This window comes from Cyprinodon tularosa, unplaced genomic scaffold, assembly GCF_016077235.1.
Source record: "Cyprinodon tularosa strain WSP-4 unplaced genomic scaffold, ASM1607723v1 ctg526, whole genome shotgun sequence".
In the NCBI taxonomy this organism is placed as follows: domain Eukaryota; kingdom Metazoa; phylum Chordata; class Actinopteri; order Cyprinodontiformes; family Cyprinodontidae; genus Cyprinodon; species Cyprinodon tularosa.
Window position 1 is genome coordinate 191,784 of NW_024039259.1, and position 18,624 is coordinate 210,407.

At 38.7% G+C, this 18,624-nt stretch overlaps 1 protein-coding gene across 1 annotated transcript in view; it reads right to left on the minus strand.

The window, feature by feature from the left end:
• The window catches only part of LOC119795874, a 40,999-nt gene extending 23,847 nt beyond the window's left edge, over positions 1-17,152 (minus strand). The window contains exons 1-6 of the mRNA XM_038304114.1: positions 17,098-17,152; positions 16,660-16,989; positions 6,054-6,383; positions 5,692-5,919; positions 5,357-5,455; positions 4,735-4,833 (exon numbers count right to left, since the gene is read on the minus strand). Coding sequence (XP_038160042.1) covers positions 4,735-4,833; positions 5,357-5,455; positions 5,692-5,919; positions 6,054-6,383; positions 16,660-16,989; positions 17,098-17,152 — 1,141 coding nt within the window. The remainder of the gene's footprint in view (positions 1-4,734; positions 4,834-5,356; positions 5,456-5,691; positions 5,920-6,053; positions 6,384-16,659; positions 16,990-17,097) is intronic.
• Between the last annotated feature and the right edge of the window lie 1,472 nt (positions 17,153-18,624).

The window sequence follows — 18,624 nt, forward strand, 5'->3', positions numbered from 1 at the left end:
TTCTAAATGCTTCTATGAAGTGAATGCCACAATTTAAGGATTTATTTCATGTAATTCTCAAAAGAATGACTGTTAACCTAAAAATGAACAATGGAAGCAAGAAAGGCAACATATGCAGATCTCACAGTTTATAGATTTATATTAGATTTTCTCTTAATATTCAGTCTGTCTCGGGTTCAGTTGTCTAACCTTTAATGCAGGAATATCTGGATCAAACCCTGATAACTTAATGAAAATGATCTATAATATGATTTATATAATTTCTGTTTTGTTACAATATTAAAAATCCCCATTTGTTACAGAGGGATGTTATCTCTTAATGTGTGTTTAAATATAACAATAACATGAAGGAATCCTGTATTGAAAATAATAAAAAGTAGCCCATTTGTTCCAAAGTTTCTCTGTAGTCTAATTCATGCTATGTGCAATTTTGTAGAATCCCTACATCATGTAGTTTGTCTTTCTTCTGTGGCTTATGAAGGTTATAAAGATATCTGTATCTCCTTTTATTGCTAATTAGTCTTCTGATAATGCAGCAAATAGTGTCTTTGCTCAGACTTTCAGCATCTCCTGCTGCCTACAGAAACAAACCACTAGCAGAACATCTGAATCGAACACAGATCATCTTTTTGATGATAAATTAATGAATTTCCAGACCCAGCAGTCTGCACTGGTAGCAGATGTCATCCCCAGAAAGGCATAAAAGCTCATGGAGGTAATTGGTGGCCTAGTGGGTTAGAGCAGAGCGCTTGTGCCCTGAGAAGGTTGCAAGTATGTAGTTCGACCCCCACAGCCTCCACTCTGGGTTACTGAGCGAAACCCTTAACCCCTGATTGCTCCCCAGGCGCCACACAATGGTGGCCCACCTATCCCCAAGGGGATGGACCAACATGCACAGAGTGAATTTCCCTATTGTGGGACATTAAAGGGATTTATATTACATGATATATTCTAAAATTATAGTTAGAATAATGAGATAAGTTAATATATGAGACTATATATTAGACACATTTAATGTAGACAGACGAAAAATAGCACAACATGCACAAGGTGAGGATATGATTAAATAAGTTTCAATACTTCATAACCCTGTTCAGAAATAAACACTTAAGTATACATCAGTGGCGGCTGGTGAAAAATATTTTTGGTGGGGCTGATATAGCCTAGTGTATGTCTCCAACTAATCCGGAATAAGAATTCAAATAAACAATTGCACAATACATACAATTTAACAGTAATGATTTAATTTACTATATAATAACAGTAACAGTAATGATTTTGGTCACTGTGACGGGGTTCTTTGGCCTCCAAGAATCCAGGCTCAGTCGGGTTACCTGTGTTGGTGATTTATTGTGCTCAAAAACTCAACACAGGGTGCAAAAGAAACTAAACATATACAAGATCCTCTGGGCCTCAGCCTCCCTCCAGTTACCAGCAATGTAACAAAGAAACAGAAAACAGAAATGGCCGCTCTTCTTCCCACAGCCCTCATTAAATAGTTTAAGCCCCTACCCTCAGGCTCTCTTATTTCTGATTTCTTCTCATAAATCAGTTTTGTCCATATATTACCTCCACAAACAATTGATGTACAAAAACAAATAATTTTTACAACTTAATTCTTTTACACAGATTCATTGACTTATTCAATTACACCAAACTGGGTTTGAACCCAGCAAAGACGCAGCCAGACTGAAGATGACAAGTCCCCGTAGCGCACACACACACACACACACACACACACACACACACACACACACACACACACGGCTAACCCCACTGAAATATTAAGTGTGCACCCTCAATACGCCAGCAGGTAACCAGGAACAGCTTGTGTGTTTTAAGTTAATGGAGCTACTGGTCTCAGCGCGAGCGGATTGGTCCTCACAAGCACAGTATAACAGGAATGTGTGTGTGGCACGCAAAGTTTTAAGCGACAAGGTGGATTCGTCACAGTCACAATAACCATGACAGGAAATTTTCATATCCTACAACAGGGATGTTCTTCTGGCAAACGGGTAGATAAATAAGGATCTCACCAAATTTGGTGGAAGCTGCATCTCGTTCGTTACGTTCGCCATTGTCCCTCTAATTGTCTGCACCTGCGCTTGGGTTCAGAAGCCTGTAAAAGCGCAGTATTTTCAGAGCCCCAAGACCATAAAGTTCTGAGACGCTGATTGGCCATTAAATTCACCTAGCAATAGTACATGATTGACAGATTCTCTGCAAATGTGGGTCTGTCCGATCAGCGCCCCAAGACAGAGACGGTAGGAGTCTGTCTGTGGAAATCCACAAATGAATGACAGTAGGTAGGGAAATGTAGTTTATATAATTTGTTTTGCTTATAGGTACACACTCTAGAGAGTAAAACTGACATTTATGAGTTAATTTCTAAAAATATATTTTACGTTTCTCTCTTCTTATCAGGGAGGGCGGTGCCCCAGCGCCCCCTATGGGCCGGCCGCCACTGGTATACATGTAACACAATTAAATGTGTCATTAATGGTTGCATGTGCTAAATTTGTAATTTTTTGTCTAGTGTTGCAGCGAAACAGTATCGGGGCGGGGCCCCGATCCAACACTAAAGTGGTGGTATCGGTATCGGCAAGTACCAACAAATAGGGCACTGATACCATTTTGAGAACCAAAAGTTTATTTAACTATTGTCCCCCATTCCAGGTAGGCAATAAAAAGTTCTACTGGATCCACCTTGTATTAGTCTTTTTCCTGCTTCACAAAGGTAGGCAGCAGCTTGACAAAGCCATGATGAAAATTATTTTACATCCAAGTAGTATGCAGTTCTTCATATATACACACACAAACTAATTTCAAATAGATGGTATCGGTATCGGCCAATACTGCACAGCCAGGTATCGTATCGGGGCCAAAAAATGGCATCGACGCAACACTCATTTTTACTGAATTGTATGAGATAAGATGGAAACAGACGAGTTTAAAAACTTGACATTAAAATCTCCAACTTAATCACCAACAGGTGTTAGAAGAGAACAAACACAATAAACCATATTTTTTGCAAATCAAAGTGTATTTTGAGATTTATACCGATGGATATAATCAATTAAAAATGAAGTGAGGATTCTGATTCAATAGATTATAAAACTGTTTTATTTCTTTCTATCTTACCTTTAGTTCTGGTCCAAACATTGATGCTTACAACCGTTATAGAAAGAGCTGCTAAACCTACAGAGACGATGATGATACGCCATAAACCTGAAAAAGAAACAAGAAATAATGTTCTGTAATCAAAGGTTAAAATGATATTTTACTTTATTAGAAGTCAGATGATTTACATTTTTTAAACTGTTTGTCAGAATAGAATCAAGCTAGAACTGATGGTAAAAAATTATTTAAGAAACTCGAAAATTTATGAGAGAGGAAATAAAATCACCATCTGTGTGTGAGTGTGTGTTGGGGGGGGGCATGTATTTCTTACATTGTGGGGACCGTTTTCCATAAATAATGGCACATTCTGAGGACCGACTGCTCTAGTAGGGACCAACGTCTGGTCGCCATGGACACAGACGCCGTTTTAAGGTGAGTTTAAAAACTAAGGTATGAATTGAGTTTAGGATGAGGTTAGGATTAGGTATAAACACATAATGCTTAGGTTTAGAGCCACAGTTAGGCTGTAGAAATTAGTTAGAAATGATGGAAGTCAATGAAAATTCTCCACATGCATAGAGAAACATGATTGTGTGTGGAATATAAACTAGATTTATCTTTTATATGAAAACAAAGAGAAATGACTTCATGATTTACCCTGAATCGTTGCTGCTGTTATCTTTTGATTATTTCTCTGACCAGGAAAAGTTCACTCAGTTACTGTTCAGCTAGTTTCCCTATAAACCTCACACTCACACAGCAGCCCTGCTTAGAGAAACTAGCAGAGGTGAGCTGCAGCAATGGCTGCTTCAGGGGGAAAGATGGGGATTCCAGAGTGGAGGTACAGACACTATTTTACTTTCCATTAGATACATCCACATAGCATGAAAAGAAGGAAACCAGTCCTGGCATAGATGATTATAAACATGACACTATTGCAGGTGAGGTTGACAACGTTCACTAATTCTAAGTTATATCCCACAAAATTACCTTGACAATGGCAATAAATTAATCAAAGCTCTAAATTGTCCCAGTCTATGGAGGATGAAGTGACTTTAATTAACATTGATGATGTCTTTTAAAACTGCGAGTCTGATTTAACTCAGAAAAAGTATAATTTAGAAGGATGTATTTGTGGTTTTATCAGTCAGAACTCTCATTCCTAACTCTCCATGTCATGATCACCACAGTATGTATAAAGATGACTGAAATAACAACAACATGATAACAGGAGCTCAAGACAAACCACTCATGTATTCATATTAATTTACTGAGTATAATTGGGTCAAACCTTGATTTGTTGTGACAGAAGTTCTCCTGCTCCCAACTGTTTGCTTTGGGTCCTTGTTTCCTGGAGTGGCTTTTTTTTTTTTCAGTTTCCAGGAAAAATAAGAAACAAAGTTTCTAAATATTTTGTAATGAAATGCAGCAGTGTCTTTTAAACGTATAAGTTTAACTTATAAGTAAAGTTTTATCAGATTTTTTTTTTTTAATCTTATTTCATGATTTTATTCCCTAATTCTAGAGCCAAAAAAGGCCAAAATGAGCAGATTATAATTTAGATCATATGATCATGATTTTGAAATATTTGTAAAACATTAGAACAATTACTACCTTGAAAGGTTGGTGAGATATTTTCTGTTTCTGGTCTGGTTGTCTTTGAGTTTGTGTTTCCAGGTTTGTTTGTTGGTTGAACGTTTCCTCCTGATATTTCTAGAAACAAGGAGAAAGTTTATATCTGTTTATTAACGAGCTCTAATGTCTCTCTGTCTCTCCACTGTCCAGTTATATTTCAGGCCTCCTTCTGTTTTACCAACTGCTACTGTTTCCTGCTGAGAAGATCTAAGTTCTGATGAATCCAGTGGAAAGTGATATTCAAATTAAATCTAAACTTCCTCAATCGTTGCCATTGGAGTCACATTAAAAAACATCATATAAGAGTCAGATTCAGGACCAAATATGAATGGGGTTCAAATCTGACTACAAAAAAAAACACAAAAAAAAAAACAAACTCAGACGGGGGCCATTAATGGGCCAATTCTGAGCCATTCCACTTTTTTTAAAAGCCTTGACTCCAAAAATATCTAATTCAGGCCAAATTTATCTGCAGTTGGAAAACCTTATATGTCTCTAATTCTAATCACCTGAGACGAAAAAAGGCCAAAATGTGCAGATTATAATATACATCATATGATCACGATTTTGAAATATACTAAAACATTAGAACAATCACTACCTTGAAAGGTTGGTGAGATATTTTCGGTTTCTGGTCTGGTTGTCTTTGAGCTTTTGTTTCCAGGTTTGTTTGTGGGTTGAACTTTTCCTCCTGATTTTTCTGGAAACAAGAACAAAGTGTCAGCAACCAAAACTGTTCATATGTTAGTATTTAAAACTCTTTCAAAGTATTAGACAGATTAAATAAATATATGAGTTGATTTTGGTCATTCATAACAATCCGATTATTAATACATGAGAAAATAGTCCAGTTGTGTCCTAATCTTGAATCTAATCCTAGTTTCCTGTGATGTCAGTGATCTTCTTCTGTTGATCATCCTCTAACCTGTTTCTCACCTGAGGACTGAAGACTGAAGGTAAACTCTTCATCAGTAACAGTATCAGTCACTTTACACTGAGGGAACTCAAACCCTGATGATAAAGAGACAGTAGCAGAGCAGCCAGTCTCTGATGGTGGTTCTTTGTTGTCCACATCCTGATTAAACCACTTCACTTTGTATCTACAGAGGTCAAAGGTCACCACAGAGCAGCTTAATGTCACCCTCTGGTTCTCCTGTTTAATTACTAAGGAAGAGAGAAACAATAAAACACTAAATCAGACAAATGACCTCCATCACTAATCATTTCTAAATATTGCTGCATAAAATGATTTGACTTTTAAATACAAAAACAATAATTTAATAAATATTAACACTCACTGTTAAGAACAGACAGATCTACAGCAGACTCATTAACTGGTTCGTGTGCTCCTCTAAATTTCCATTGTTCACAGTAATAACGTCCAGCATCTTCCTCTCTGACCTTCTTTATAACCAGAGAACAGTCTGCTGTTAGACTCAGTCTGTCTGCTTTAGTGATGTCATTATTAATCTGACCGAGGGTAACCAGCTCTACTGATGCTCTGTTTCCTGAATCAGTGAAGATCCATGTAGTGCTGTTACACTTCTGTTGACCATCGATCACTGTTGAACATTTCAATGTGACTTCATCTCCAGCTCTCTTTAAAACAGATGTTTGATCTGCAGTGACAGATGATAAAACAGAACCAGAAATATTCAATCTGAACACAGACACAGTGGATAAAGAAGATCTATCATTTATACACTACCATTCCAAAGTTTGGGACCACGTTGAAATGTCCTTATTTTTGAAGAAAAGGAACTGTACTCTTCAATAAAGATAACTTTAAACTAGTGTTAACTTTAAAGATATACACTCTATACATTGCTAATGTGGTAAATGACTATTCTAGCTGTATAGGTATAGCACAAACAGGCTCTAACCAGAGTAGAAAAAGAAGTGGGAGGCCCTGTTGCACAACTTACAAGAAAATGAGTACATTAGAGTCTCTAGTTTGAGAAACAGATGCCTCACAAGTCCAAAACTGGCATCTTCATTAAATAGTACCCACAGTAGCCTGTTTGTGCTGTCCTCTGAAGGGAGTAGTACACACCGCTGTAGAAAATCTTCAATTTCTTAGCAAATTCTCACATGGAATAGCCTTCATTTCTAAGAACAAGAAGAGACTGTCGCGTTTCAAAAGAAAGTTCTCTTTTTCTGGCCATTTTAACATTTCATTGACCCCACAAATGTTCCAGAATGCCAATTTGCTAAAAGGAAGGCCAGTTTTGTAGCTTCTGTAACGAGCTGATCTGTTTTCAGATGTGTGAATGTTATTGCACAAGGGTTTTCTAATCATCAATTAGCCTTCTGAGCCAATGAGCAAACACTTTGTACCATTAGAACACTGGAGTGATAGTTGCTGGAAATAGGCCTCTATACGCCTATGTAGATATTGCACAAAAAACCAAACATTTGGAGCTAGAATAGTCATTTACCACATTAGCATTTTCAATTTATGATAAAAAAAATGATAAACTAGAATATTTTCACATAAAGTTTCTGTTAAACCAGGCAGCCTGTTGTGATGCTTCCGCCACACAATGATGTCATCAACCAAACAACCTCTCAGCTCATCTCAGCTTTACACTTAAAAGCATATTTTCTTAAACAGATTTCATTTTCAAACCTCAGAACTCATTAAAAGTTAACATACACCGATACTGTAACATCACACATTTGAACAAACGTAAATATTTTGTTTCATGATACTTTAAGTTGAAGTTTGATTTTCTCCATGTTGAAGTGAAATATCATCTGACACTCAGGGGTCTTCAGCTCGGGCCCTAGAGCACCAGTGTTCAGCACCTTTTAGACTATGTTCCCACAGCAGGTCATAATGCTCATATCCATTATTTTTTTCTGAAATCTAATTTTTTGTTTGGTTGATCACATTTCATTAAAATTTTGCCCAGATCTGACTTCAGTGTGATCCGTTTTTGGCTCCAAACTAAAACACAGTTTGGCCAATAAAAGGTTATATAAGCTTCCTTCTTCTCAAACAAATCCATGAAAATGAGTGGAACATTTTGAAGGAGCCCTATCTGGCTTATTGACCTGTGGGACTCCAGAAGCAGCTGATATGTACCGACAGTCAAAGCGGCAGGTGGCTCGGCTGGTCGCTGAGGCAAAATCTCGGGCGTGGGGAAGAGTTCGGAGAGAAAGACTTCCGTACAGGCTCAAAGCGATTCTGGTCCTCAGTCCGGCGTCTCAGGAGGAGGAAGCAGTCCAGTACCAACACTATTTATAGTGAGGGTGGGGTGTTGCTGACCTTAAGTCAGGACGGTGGATGGAGTATTTCGAAGACCCCCTTAATCCCACCAACACGTCTTCCATTGAGGAAGCAGAGCCTGGGGGCTCCGGCTCGGGTTCTCCCATCTCTGGTGCTTAAGTCACTGAGGTGGTTAAAAAGCTCCTTAGTGGCAAGGTCCCAGGGGTGGATGAGATTCTACCTGAGTACCTTAAGGCTCTGGATGTTGTGTGGCCGTGTTGGTTAACGCGGCTCTGCAACATTATGTAGACATCAGGGGCAGTTCCCCTGGATTGGCAGACTGGGGTGGTGGCCCCTCTATTTAAAAAAGGGGACCGGAGGGTGTGTTCCAACTACAGAGGAATCACACTCTTAAGCCTCCCTGGTAAGGTCTATTCCGGGGTTCTGGAAAGGAGGGTCCGTCAGATAGTCGAATCTCGGATTCAGGAGGAGCAGTGTGGTTTTCGTCCTGGTCGTGGATCACTGGATCAGCTCTACACCCTCAGCAGGATTCTGGGGGGTACATGCGAGTTTGCCCAACCAGTCTACATGTATTTTGTGGATCTGGAGAAGGCCGTGTCCCTTGGGGGGTCCTTTGGGGGGTACTCTGGGAGTATGGAGTACCAGGCCCTTTAATAAGGGCTGTTAGGTCTCTGTACGACCGGTGTCAGAGCCTGGTCCGCATTGCCGGCAGTAAGTCAGATTAGTTTTTCCGGTGAGGGTTGGACTCCGCCAAGGTTGGCCTTTGTCACCAATTCTGTTCATAACTTTTATGGACACAATTTCTAGGCGCAACCAAGGTGTTGAGGGGATCTGTTTTGGTGGCCTTAGGATTGCATCTCTGTTATTCACAGATGATGTGGTTCTATTGGCTTCATCAGGGCATGATCTATAGCTCTCACTGGAGCGGTTTGCAGCTGAGTGTGAAGCTGTCGGGATGAGGATCAGTGCCTCCAAATCTGAGACCATGGTCTTGAGCTGGAAAAGGGTAGAGTGCCTTCTCCAGGTTGGGGGGGGGGGGGGGGGGGGGGGGGGGAAGAAGGAGCGGGAGATAGGCGGATTGGTGCAGCGTCTGCTGTGAAGCATGCGCTGTACCGGTCTCGATTTACTGGTTGATCTATGTTCCTACCCTCATCTATCGTCATGAGCTTTGGGTCATGACCGAAAGAATGAGATCCTGGATACAAACGGCTGAAATGCGTTTTCTCCGTAGTGTGTCTGGGCTCTCCCTTCGAGATAGGGTGAGGAGCTCAGTCATCCATGGAGGACTTGAAATAGAGCCGCTGCTCCTCCACATCGAGAGTATCCAGTTGAGGTGGCTCGGGCCTCTGATTAGGATGCCTCCTGGACGTCTCCCTGGTTAGGTGTTCCAGGCACAGAAGAGGCCCAGGGGGAGACCCAGGACTTGCTTGAGGAACTATGTTTCTCAGCTGGCCTGGGAGCACCTTAGGATTCCCCTGGAGGAGCTTGCCCAAGTGGCTGGGGAGATGCACGACTGGGCCTCCATACTGAAGCTACTACCCCTACTACCCGACCCCGGACAAGCGGAAGAAAATGGATGGATGGATTTTGCCAAAGATACAAAAGTCATACCTCCGATATCTAATAGCCAAGCTAACAGCTCGGTGTTCTGTTGCTCTTTCCAAACCTTCCTTCTGTTCTTTGTTACTCTGTCTTACAGCATCTATGGGTCAGCTGCCATCTCTCCCTTACTTTGACTCCCTCCACAGACCCTTGATGACATTTCATTATGGTTATATCCAGCATCAGCAGATGACTGCCAAAAGGTAAAAAACAGCATCTGTTAAGACTTTTTCTCAGACATATAGATTTTTAACATCTGATGTGCAGTTGTAGTTAGACTCATACTCTGTCATATCTGTCATAACCTAACACTGACATTGAAAGTGATCACTGATGTATTTTAAGTCTTCACCTCCAACGCTTTACCATCATCCTCATTTTCTGTTTTGCATTTCTGCTCCTAAACAAACAGAAAAGCTCCAGCATTCATGTCTGAGGTGCAGCACTTAAGCATAAAGGTGGCAAAAATAAATGGGGAAATAAATTCTTCCTCTAAGTTACTATGGAGGAGCATTTTCGCCCTAAAAAAATGAAATTGTTGTAGTGCAGTTTAGTTCAAATAATCAAATAAGTTCTGTGGAAACATTTAGATAATGAAGATAAAATTAACTTGAAAAATCTACCTGATATCAATCTCCTTTCCGGATCTGTTGTTGTGGCACAAACACTGCTGAAATAATTACAGTCTGACCACTGAATGACTCATAAGCAGGTCCCTTTAAGATGGGCATGGGCAGACCATGACTGCGCAGGTGTGAGCAGGCCCCCTGACTGCGCTGTAGTTTACATTCCTTCCAGAAAATCCAACAGCTCAGATGACAATCATGCGAGCAGACCAAACCTCCAGGGGTCACACCTGTGAGACGAATGAGCTGAAGCAAAAGCTGTGATGCAGGCAGGACTGCCCACCACCCTCATACCCCTTTAAAAGCAGCACACTAAATGCTAAGTGCCGTCTTTTACCCGAGCAACGCGACTCTTTCCACGTAAAATCTTTTGGAAGTGAGTCTACAGACAGGCCTCTTCCTCTATTCTGCCGTCAGAAACCCCTGGCTGCAGTGTCTGATCGCAACAGAGCCTATGCCTCAGCTCAGCCCCCCACCCCCACCCCCCCCCCCCCCCCCCCCCACCCCCCCACCCCTTTTTTGAAAATCATAACCTATGGTGCGCCCACACTTGTAGTCTAATCCTCCCATTTAAATGGACTCTAAAACCCCTTGCCCCTCATTCCAAATTATCAGTATTACTCTACCTGATGTTTATTTTTTTGCAGTTTGTTGTGTTTGCAACGTTGTTAGATTTCTTATAGTCACTGATTGTTAGAAATAAAAACATTATTTTAACCTGTACTAGTTTGTGTTTATTTTGCTGAAAATAATTTATCACTCAGGTCAGACTCTCCCTCCTCTGGGTAACATTTGAATAAACAGAGACAGTGTACTTGGTTGATGATTAATAACTCTGTTGATAGCCATAGCCTAATTTACTATGTTGATGAAGAGAACCGGAAGTCCACCAGGGATGTGAGAGGCCAAGACTCCTGATGAGTATGCAGATTACAGTTATAATTATTCAACTAGTGACATTCAATTGGTTTTACCCTCGATTTTGAATTATCTATTATTTAAATACAACCTCGAGTTCTAGTTAAACATATAATCATAATCTACTAGTAAAATATCAAAATTTCACAATTCAATTGCCTCATTACCAATCTACTATCATTGTCCTTATTAGACTTTAAACACAATTAAATGGCTGAATATGATGTGTAACCGTTACTAACACTGTTTCTTTAAATAGAGTATTGTCTAAGTCCTGCTGTTGTTTTAGCTTTTTCTTTGATATTTTATCAAAATTAGATGAAAAAAGGTTTATTGGATGGTTGATGTTACTTGGGAAAACACCGATAAAGTTAGCAGCTCAATAATAGGGCTGGTGTCCATCCCAGAATCAGATGAGCTCAAACAATGTGATTTCTAAATATTCATGCAAACTAACAACAAGACGTTATAAACCAGCCACATTTCATATTCATATGAATCTTTGAATTTGACCTGAATAAAGTTTTACCTGTTTATTAACGAGCTCTAATGTATCTCTGTCTCTCCACTGTCCAGTTCTATTCCAGCCCTCCTTCTGTTTTACCAACTGCTACCGTTTCCTGCTCAGCAGATCAAAGTTGTGATGAATGCAGTGGAAAGTGATGTCCAAGTTAAATCTTAACTCCCTCAATCGTTCCTGTTGAAGTCAGTTTACAAAAGATCAGATAAAAGACAGATTCAGGACCAAATATGAATGTGGCTCAAATGTGACTAGAATAAAATCAGATGGGGGCCTGAAATGGGCCAAATCTGAGTCATTCCACTTGTTTTAAAAAGCCTTGACTCCAAAAAATCTGATTTAGAAAAAATTTATCTGCGGTGGGAAAACCTTACTTCTACTCACCTGAGTCTAATATTCAGGTCATCATCAGGACTGTGGAGAACTTGGCTGCAAACTGAGGAGGTAATTCAGCCATTTGACTCAGGTGTGTGGAAGCAGAGACACATCTAAAAGGTTCAGGACACCAGACCTGGAGGACTGGAAGACCCCTGCTACATTTTAATGAACTGAACAAATATTAAAATCTGCTAAGCATGCAAAACAAGAAAAAAGAAAACTTCCCCTTATGATGTTTCTCAACCTCCCCTTGATGTAGAGAGAAGTTTAAGACAAACTAAAGAGTCCTCAGGCGTTTTCATAGTTCTCTCCATCCTCATCTTCTTTATGCTCTTCAGAAAAAATAAAAACAGAAAAACAAATGATACTCCTTTTAGAAACAGATGAAATAAAAACTCTTTCAGCAGCAGTTAATGGAATCGCTGAATCGCTCTTCAACACCTCAGACTAAGTAATTTCTTAACAGTAATCCAGAGCCTTAGACATGTGATGTCCTGGTGGCCCAGAGGCACAAAAGAAAAAAAAAAAAATAAGAATAATTTTATACATTCCAAGAATAAGAGATAAAGCCAGGTTCAGGCACCAGACTCTGGGTTTAGTGAAACAGGCCTGCTGTTTTCTTCCAGAGACCATGAGGTTGAGCACAGATTCATTGATTCAACCACAATAGCAGATTAACTAAATGCTCAAACAGCCTAAAATACACATTCTAACCGCTTCTATGAACTAAACATTACAATTTAATTATTAATTTTATATAAATGTCAAAAGAAGAACTGGAAAAGGGGAACGCCTTTTTTTTACATTGGCCCCTTGATTTTACGTTATTACATCATGTTCTACTCACTCATATAAGTTTTGTGTCATCGGGAGCTGTTCTGAAGATATTCCGTTAGGTTATATCCAAGTAATGTCTTCCTATGAGCAGTATACTTGAAGGCACAAGCTGAACTGTTCATAATTTATCATTTATGGTACGTCAGCATTCATAACATGTAGGCGAATCACTGTCCCCCAGACATCCGCGGGTATATTTTTTATTTTTGTATTTTTCTAAAACAAAGCGGCGAGTGTATGACGTCAGTAATGATGACCAGATAGAAAATTATAGAGTTAATAATAATGGGGGGAGTGTTAGCCTAATGGGTTAGAGCAGTGCGCTTGTAATCTGAGAAGGTTGCAAGTATCCAGTCGATCCTCACAGCCTCCCATCTGAGTTCCAGAGCAAAACCCTTAACCCCCACTTGCTCCCCAGGTGCCACACAATGGCAGCAAACATGCCCAGAGTGAATTTCCTTATTGTGGGACATTAAAGGGATTTACATAAATTATATACGCTAAAATTATAGTTAGAATAATGACATAAGTTAATATATAAGAATATATATTAGAGACTTTTAATGTAGGCAGATGAAAAATAGCACAACATGCACAACGATATGAAGAGGTATGATTAGATAAGCTTCAATTCTTCATAACCCTGTTCCTAAATAAACACTAAAGTATACATATAACACAATTATACGTGCCATTGATGTTTCTATGTGTTAAATGTGTTGTTTTTACTGAATTGTGTGAAATAAAGTTATTCATTCATTCATAAGGTAACAGAATCACTAACAAAGCTCATTGGTTTCTGATCAATGTGACGCTGACTGAGCAGATAAAAGATCAGGATGAGTCTGACTCTCAGTCTTGTCTATAGCAGGCTGGCTGCTCAGAATAAATCACCATGGCAACAGATGTGTTACTGCTTTCCTGAAAATCCTGACTTAATCCCTTATCCTGGTTTCATGAAATCAGCCTCTGATCTTGTTGCATGTTTGTCTTTTCCTTCCTGCAGCTTTGGGTTCAGTTGGTAAAGATCTAGAAGCACCTGAGAGGTGGAAGTGACAGCCTATAGAGCTGCTCCTGCAAAGTGTTTCTCTCACTGAGACGCTTATTGATAAACTCAGTCAGGTTGTTGTTATGAGCAACTTTTCACCTTATCTCTTCTACGGTTACCACTAACTAAGGTCAAAATTTCTCTAATAACGACATAATCATTTCTGTTTTCATTGTGAATCTTTAATGTCAGAATAAAGAAATATAAGCTCTGTTTTAAGAGTTTCCAACAGTAAGAAAAGATGGAAACAGACGAGTTCAAAAATATAAATATAGACATTAAAATCTCTAACTTCATCAACGACAGGTGTTAGAAGACAATAAACACTGTGAACCATATTTTTTTGCAAATCAAAGTATATTCTACGATTTATACCGATTGATATAATTAATTAAAAATGAAGTGAGGATTCTGATTCAACAGATTATAAAACTGTTTTATTTCTTTCTATCTTACCTTTAGTTCTGGTCCAAACGTTGACGCTCACAACCGTTATAGAAAGAGCTGCTAAACCCACAGAGACGATGATGATATGCCATAAACCTGAAAGAGAAACAAGAAATAATGTTTTGTAATTTAAGGTTAAAATGATATTTTACTTTATTAGCGGTCAGATGATTTTCATTTTTTTAAACTGTTTGTCAGCATAGAATTAAGCTAGAACTAATGGTAAAAATTATTTAAGAAACTCAAAAATGTATGAGAGAGGATATAAAATCAACATTTGTGTGTGAGTGTGTTGGGGGGCATGCATTTTTTACAGTGTGGGGACCGTTTTCTATAAATAATGGCACATTCTGTGGACCGACTGTTCTAGTAGTGACCAATGCCTGGTCACCATGGACACAGATGCTGTTTTAAGGTGAGTTAAATAGACTAAGGTATGAATTGAGTTTAGGATGAGATTAGGATTAGGCATAAACACGTAATGCTTAGGTTTAGGGTCACAGTTCGGCTGTAGAAATGGGTTAGAAATGATGGAAGTCAAAGAAAATTCTCCACAGGGATAGAGAAACATGATTGTGTGTGGAGTATAAACTAGATTTATTGTTTATTTTAAAACAAAGAGAAATGACTCCATGATTTCCTGAATTCACCCTGAATTCTTGCTGCTGTTTCATTCTGATTCTTTCTCTGACCAGGAAAACTTCACTCAGTCACTGTTCAGCTAGTTTCCCTATAAACCTCACACTCACACAGCAGCCCTGCTTAGAGAAACTAGCAGAGGTGAGCTGCAGCAATGGCTGCTTCAGGGGGAAAGATGGTGATTTCAGAGTGGAGGTACAGACACTATTTTACTTTCCATTAGATACATCCACATAGCATGAAAAGAAGGAAAGTAGCCCTGGCATAGATGATTTAAAGGCTGTTATAGTTATGAAACTATTGCAGGTGAGGTTGACAACATTCACTTATTCTAAGGTATATCCAACAAAATAACCTCGACAATGGCAATAAATTCATCAAAGCTCTAAAATGTCCCAGTCTATGGAGGATGAAATGACTTAAATTACATTGATGATGTCTTTTAAAACTGCGAGTCTGATTTATCTCAGAAAAATTATAATTTAGAAAGATTTATTTCTGGTTTTATCAGTCAGCACACTCAATCCTAACTCTCCATGTCATGATCACCACAGTATGTATAAAGATGACTGAAATAACAACATGATAACAGGAGCTCAAGACAAACCACTCATATATTCATAACTGAGTATAATTGGGCCAAACCTTGATTTGTTGTGTCAGAAGTTCTCCTGCTCCCAACTGTTTGCTTTGGGTCCTTGTTTCCTGGAGTGGCTTCATTTGTTCAGTTTCCAGGAAAAATAAGAAACAAAGTTGCTAAATATTTTGTACTGAATTTCAGCATAGTGTCTTTTAAATGTAAAGGTTTAACTTATAAGTAAAGTTTTATCAGATGTTTTTTAATTATTTAATGTCTTTATTCACTCATTTTAGAAATAAAAGGCCAAAATGTGCAGATTATAATATACATCATATGATCATGATTTTGAAATATATCTAAAACATTAGAACAATCACTACCTTGAAAGGTTGGTGAGATATTTTTGGTTTCTGGTCTGGTTGTCTTTGAGCTTTTGTTTCCAGGTTTGTTTGTTGGATGAACTTTCCCTCCTGATATTTCTGGAAACAAGAACAAAGTGTCAGAAACCAAAACTGTTCATATGTTAGTCTTTAAAACTCTTTCAAAGTATTAGACTGATTAAATAACTATATCCGTTGATTTTGGTCATTAATAAAAATCCGATTATTACTAAAATGAGAAAATAGTCCAGTTGTGTTCAAATCTTGAATCTAATCCTAGTTTCCTGTGATGTCAGTGATCTTCTTCAGTTCATCATCTTCTAACCTGTTTCTCACCTGAGGACTGAAGACTGAAGGTAAACTCTTCATCAGTAACAGTATCAGTCACTTTACACTGAGGGAACTCAGAACCTGATGATAAAGAGACATTAGCAGAGCAGCCAGTCTCTGATGGTGGTTCTTTGTTGTCCACATCCTGGTTAAACCACTTCACTCTGTATCTACAGGGGTCAAAGGTCACCACAGAGCAGCTTAATGTCACCCTCTGATTTTCCTGTTTAATTACTGATGAAGAGAGAAACAATAAACACTAAATCAGATAAATGACCTCCATCACTAATCAATTCCACATATTGTTGCATAAAATGATTTGACTTTTAAGTACAAAAACAATAATTTAAGAAATATTAAAACTCACTGTTAAGAACAGACAGATCTACAGCAGACTGATGAACTGGTCTGTCTGCTCCTCTATATTCCCATTGTTGACAGTAATAACGTCCAGCATCTTCCTCTCTGACCTTCTTTATAACCAGAGAACAGTCTGCTGTTAGACTCAGTCTGTCTGCTTTAGTGATGTCATTATTAATCTGACCGAAGTCAACCAGCTCTACTGATGCTCTGTATCCTGAACCAGTGAAGATCCATGTAGTGCTGCTACACTTCTGTTGACCATCGATCACTGTTGAACATTTCAATGTGACTTCATCTCTAGCTCTCTTTAAAACAGATGTTAGATCTACAGCGACTGTTAAAAGATAAAACAGAACCAGAAATATTCAATCTGAACACAGACACAGTGAATAAAGCAGATCTATCATTTATAGCTCTATACAAAGATTTTCAGTCTTCCTACCTTTGAGCTGCAGGATGATTAATAAAAACCCTTGAATCCATCTGAGTTGAGCCATCGTGCGTCTGTTGCTCTCACCCTCACAACTGTCTGACTGCCTCCTGAACACACATGTAGCTTCTACTTCCTGAGACTCACCACTTCCTCACTCTGACTGATGGGCATCTCGCTGCTTTATGTGGTAAAAACATCTATTTGTTTTAATTGAGGATGAAAGACTAAATCATCAACTTTTAATTATATACTTTTAATAAAAATATTCATATCTAATTGAAAAGCTGCTGTAAAAAATATAAACTTAAACATTGTTACAGCTTATATTTCAGGCTCATTAGAGGACATTATAGACAGTGACATGCAAGAAGTCCATAATAGAGGAAGAAGATCAGTGTGTGAATATTTTTACTTTAGATAGATGTGAGAAATGCACTTCTTCTTTTGTTTAGATGTTTTAGAAACCTGGAGAATCAATCAGATAAATCCAGGAGGTCTGATCTGTGTCGATAAAGAGCAGCAGATCAAATGTCTAATTTCATAGATCAGTCACACTGGTAAGATTGGATTTTACTTTTAAAACCTGCTGGTTTCCAGTTTAACCTCTGAAGTGTTTTTCTATGAACTGAAGAGGAAGTGATTGAAGAGGAAGTGATTGATGCTGTGGTGAACAGCAGCAGCAGAGCTCTGGAGGTTTTAACCCACAATGAACAGAGAAATATACGCAGTTAACACATTGATGGGTGACATTAACAGACATTAATAGACACAGCAACACAATTTATTTGAAAGCTACAGCTACATTATAACACATATGTCACATTTGTGGACAGAAACCAATTAGAACTACTCATATATTAAAATCTTCGGCCACCATAAAAAAAGACAGAAAAAAAAATAAATAAAAAATACAAGGCATCTTAATTTTTTTTTTAACTCACTTTAAACGCAGTAAGACCTTAAACATTTTCAGTATATGATAAAAAAAAATGATAAACTAGAATATTTTCACATACACTCACCTGCCACTTTATTAGGAACACCGTCTAACTGCTCTTTAACACTTAATTTCTAAGCAGCCAATCACATGGCGGCAACTCAGTGCATTTAGGCATGTAGACATGGTCAAGACAATCTCCTGCAGTTCAAACCGAGCATCAGTATGGGGAAGAAAGGTGATTTGAGTGACTTTGAACGTGGCATGATTGTTGGTGCCAGAAGGGCTGGTCTGAGTATTTCAGAAACAGCTGATCTACTGGGATTTTCACGCACAACCATCTCTAGCCCTCTATGGCATTCTGTTGCCCTCAGGCAACAAACCACTATTTTGGCCCACACACCGCCCCTTTAAATTTTTTTAAGTAAAACATCACATTAAAAGTCTGATGATATGTCTGTGACCAATGAAATTCGAGCTAGGCGTGGTCTTGACCTTTGTCTTGGAGTGAAACAATCCTTTTTTGGACCGCAGCAGACTTGGACACACCCCTAGCAGAAGGTCAGATAAATTTCACTTTTTTACATGTTTAAATTTAA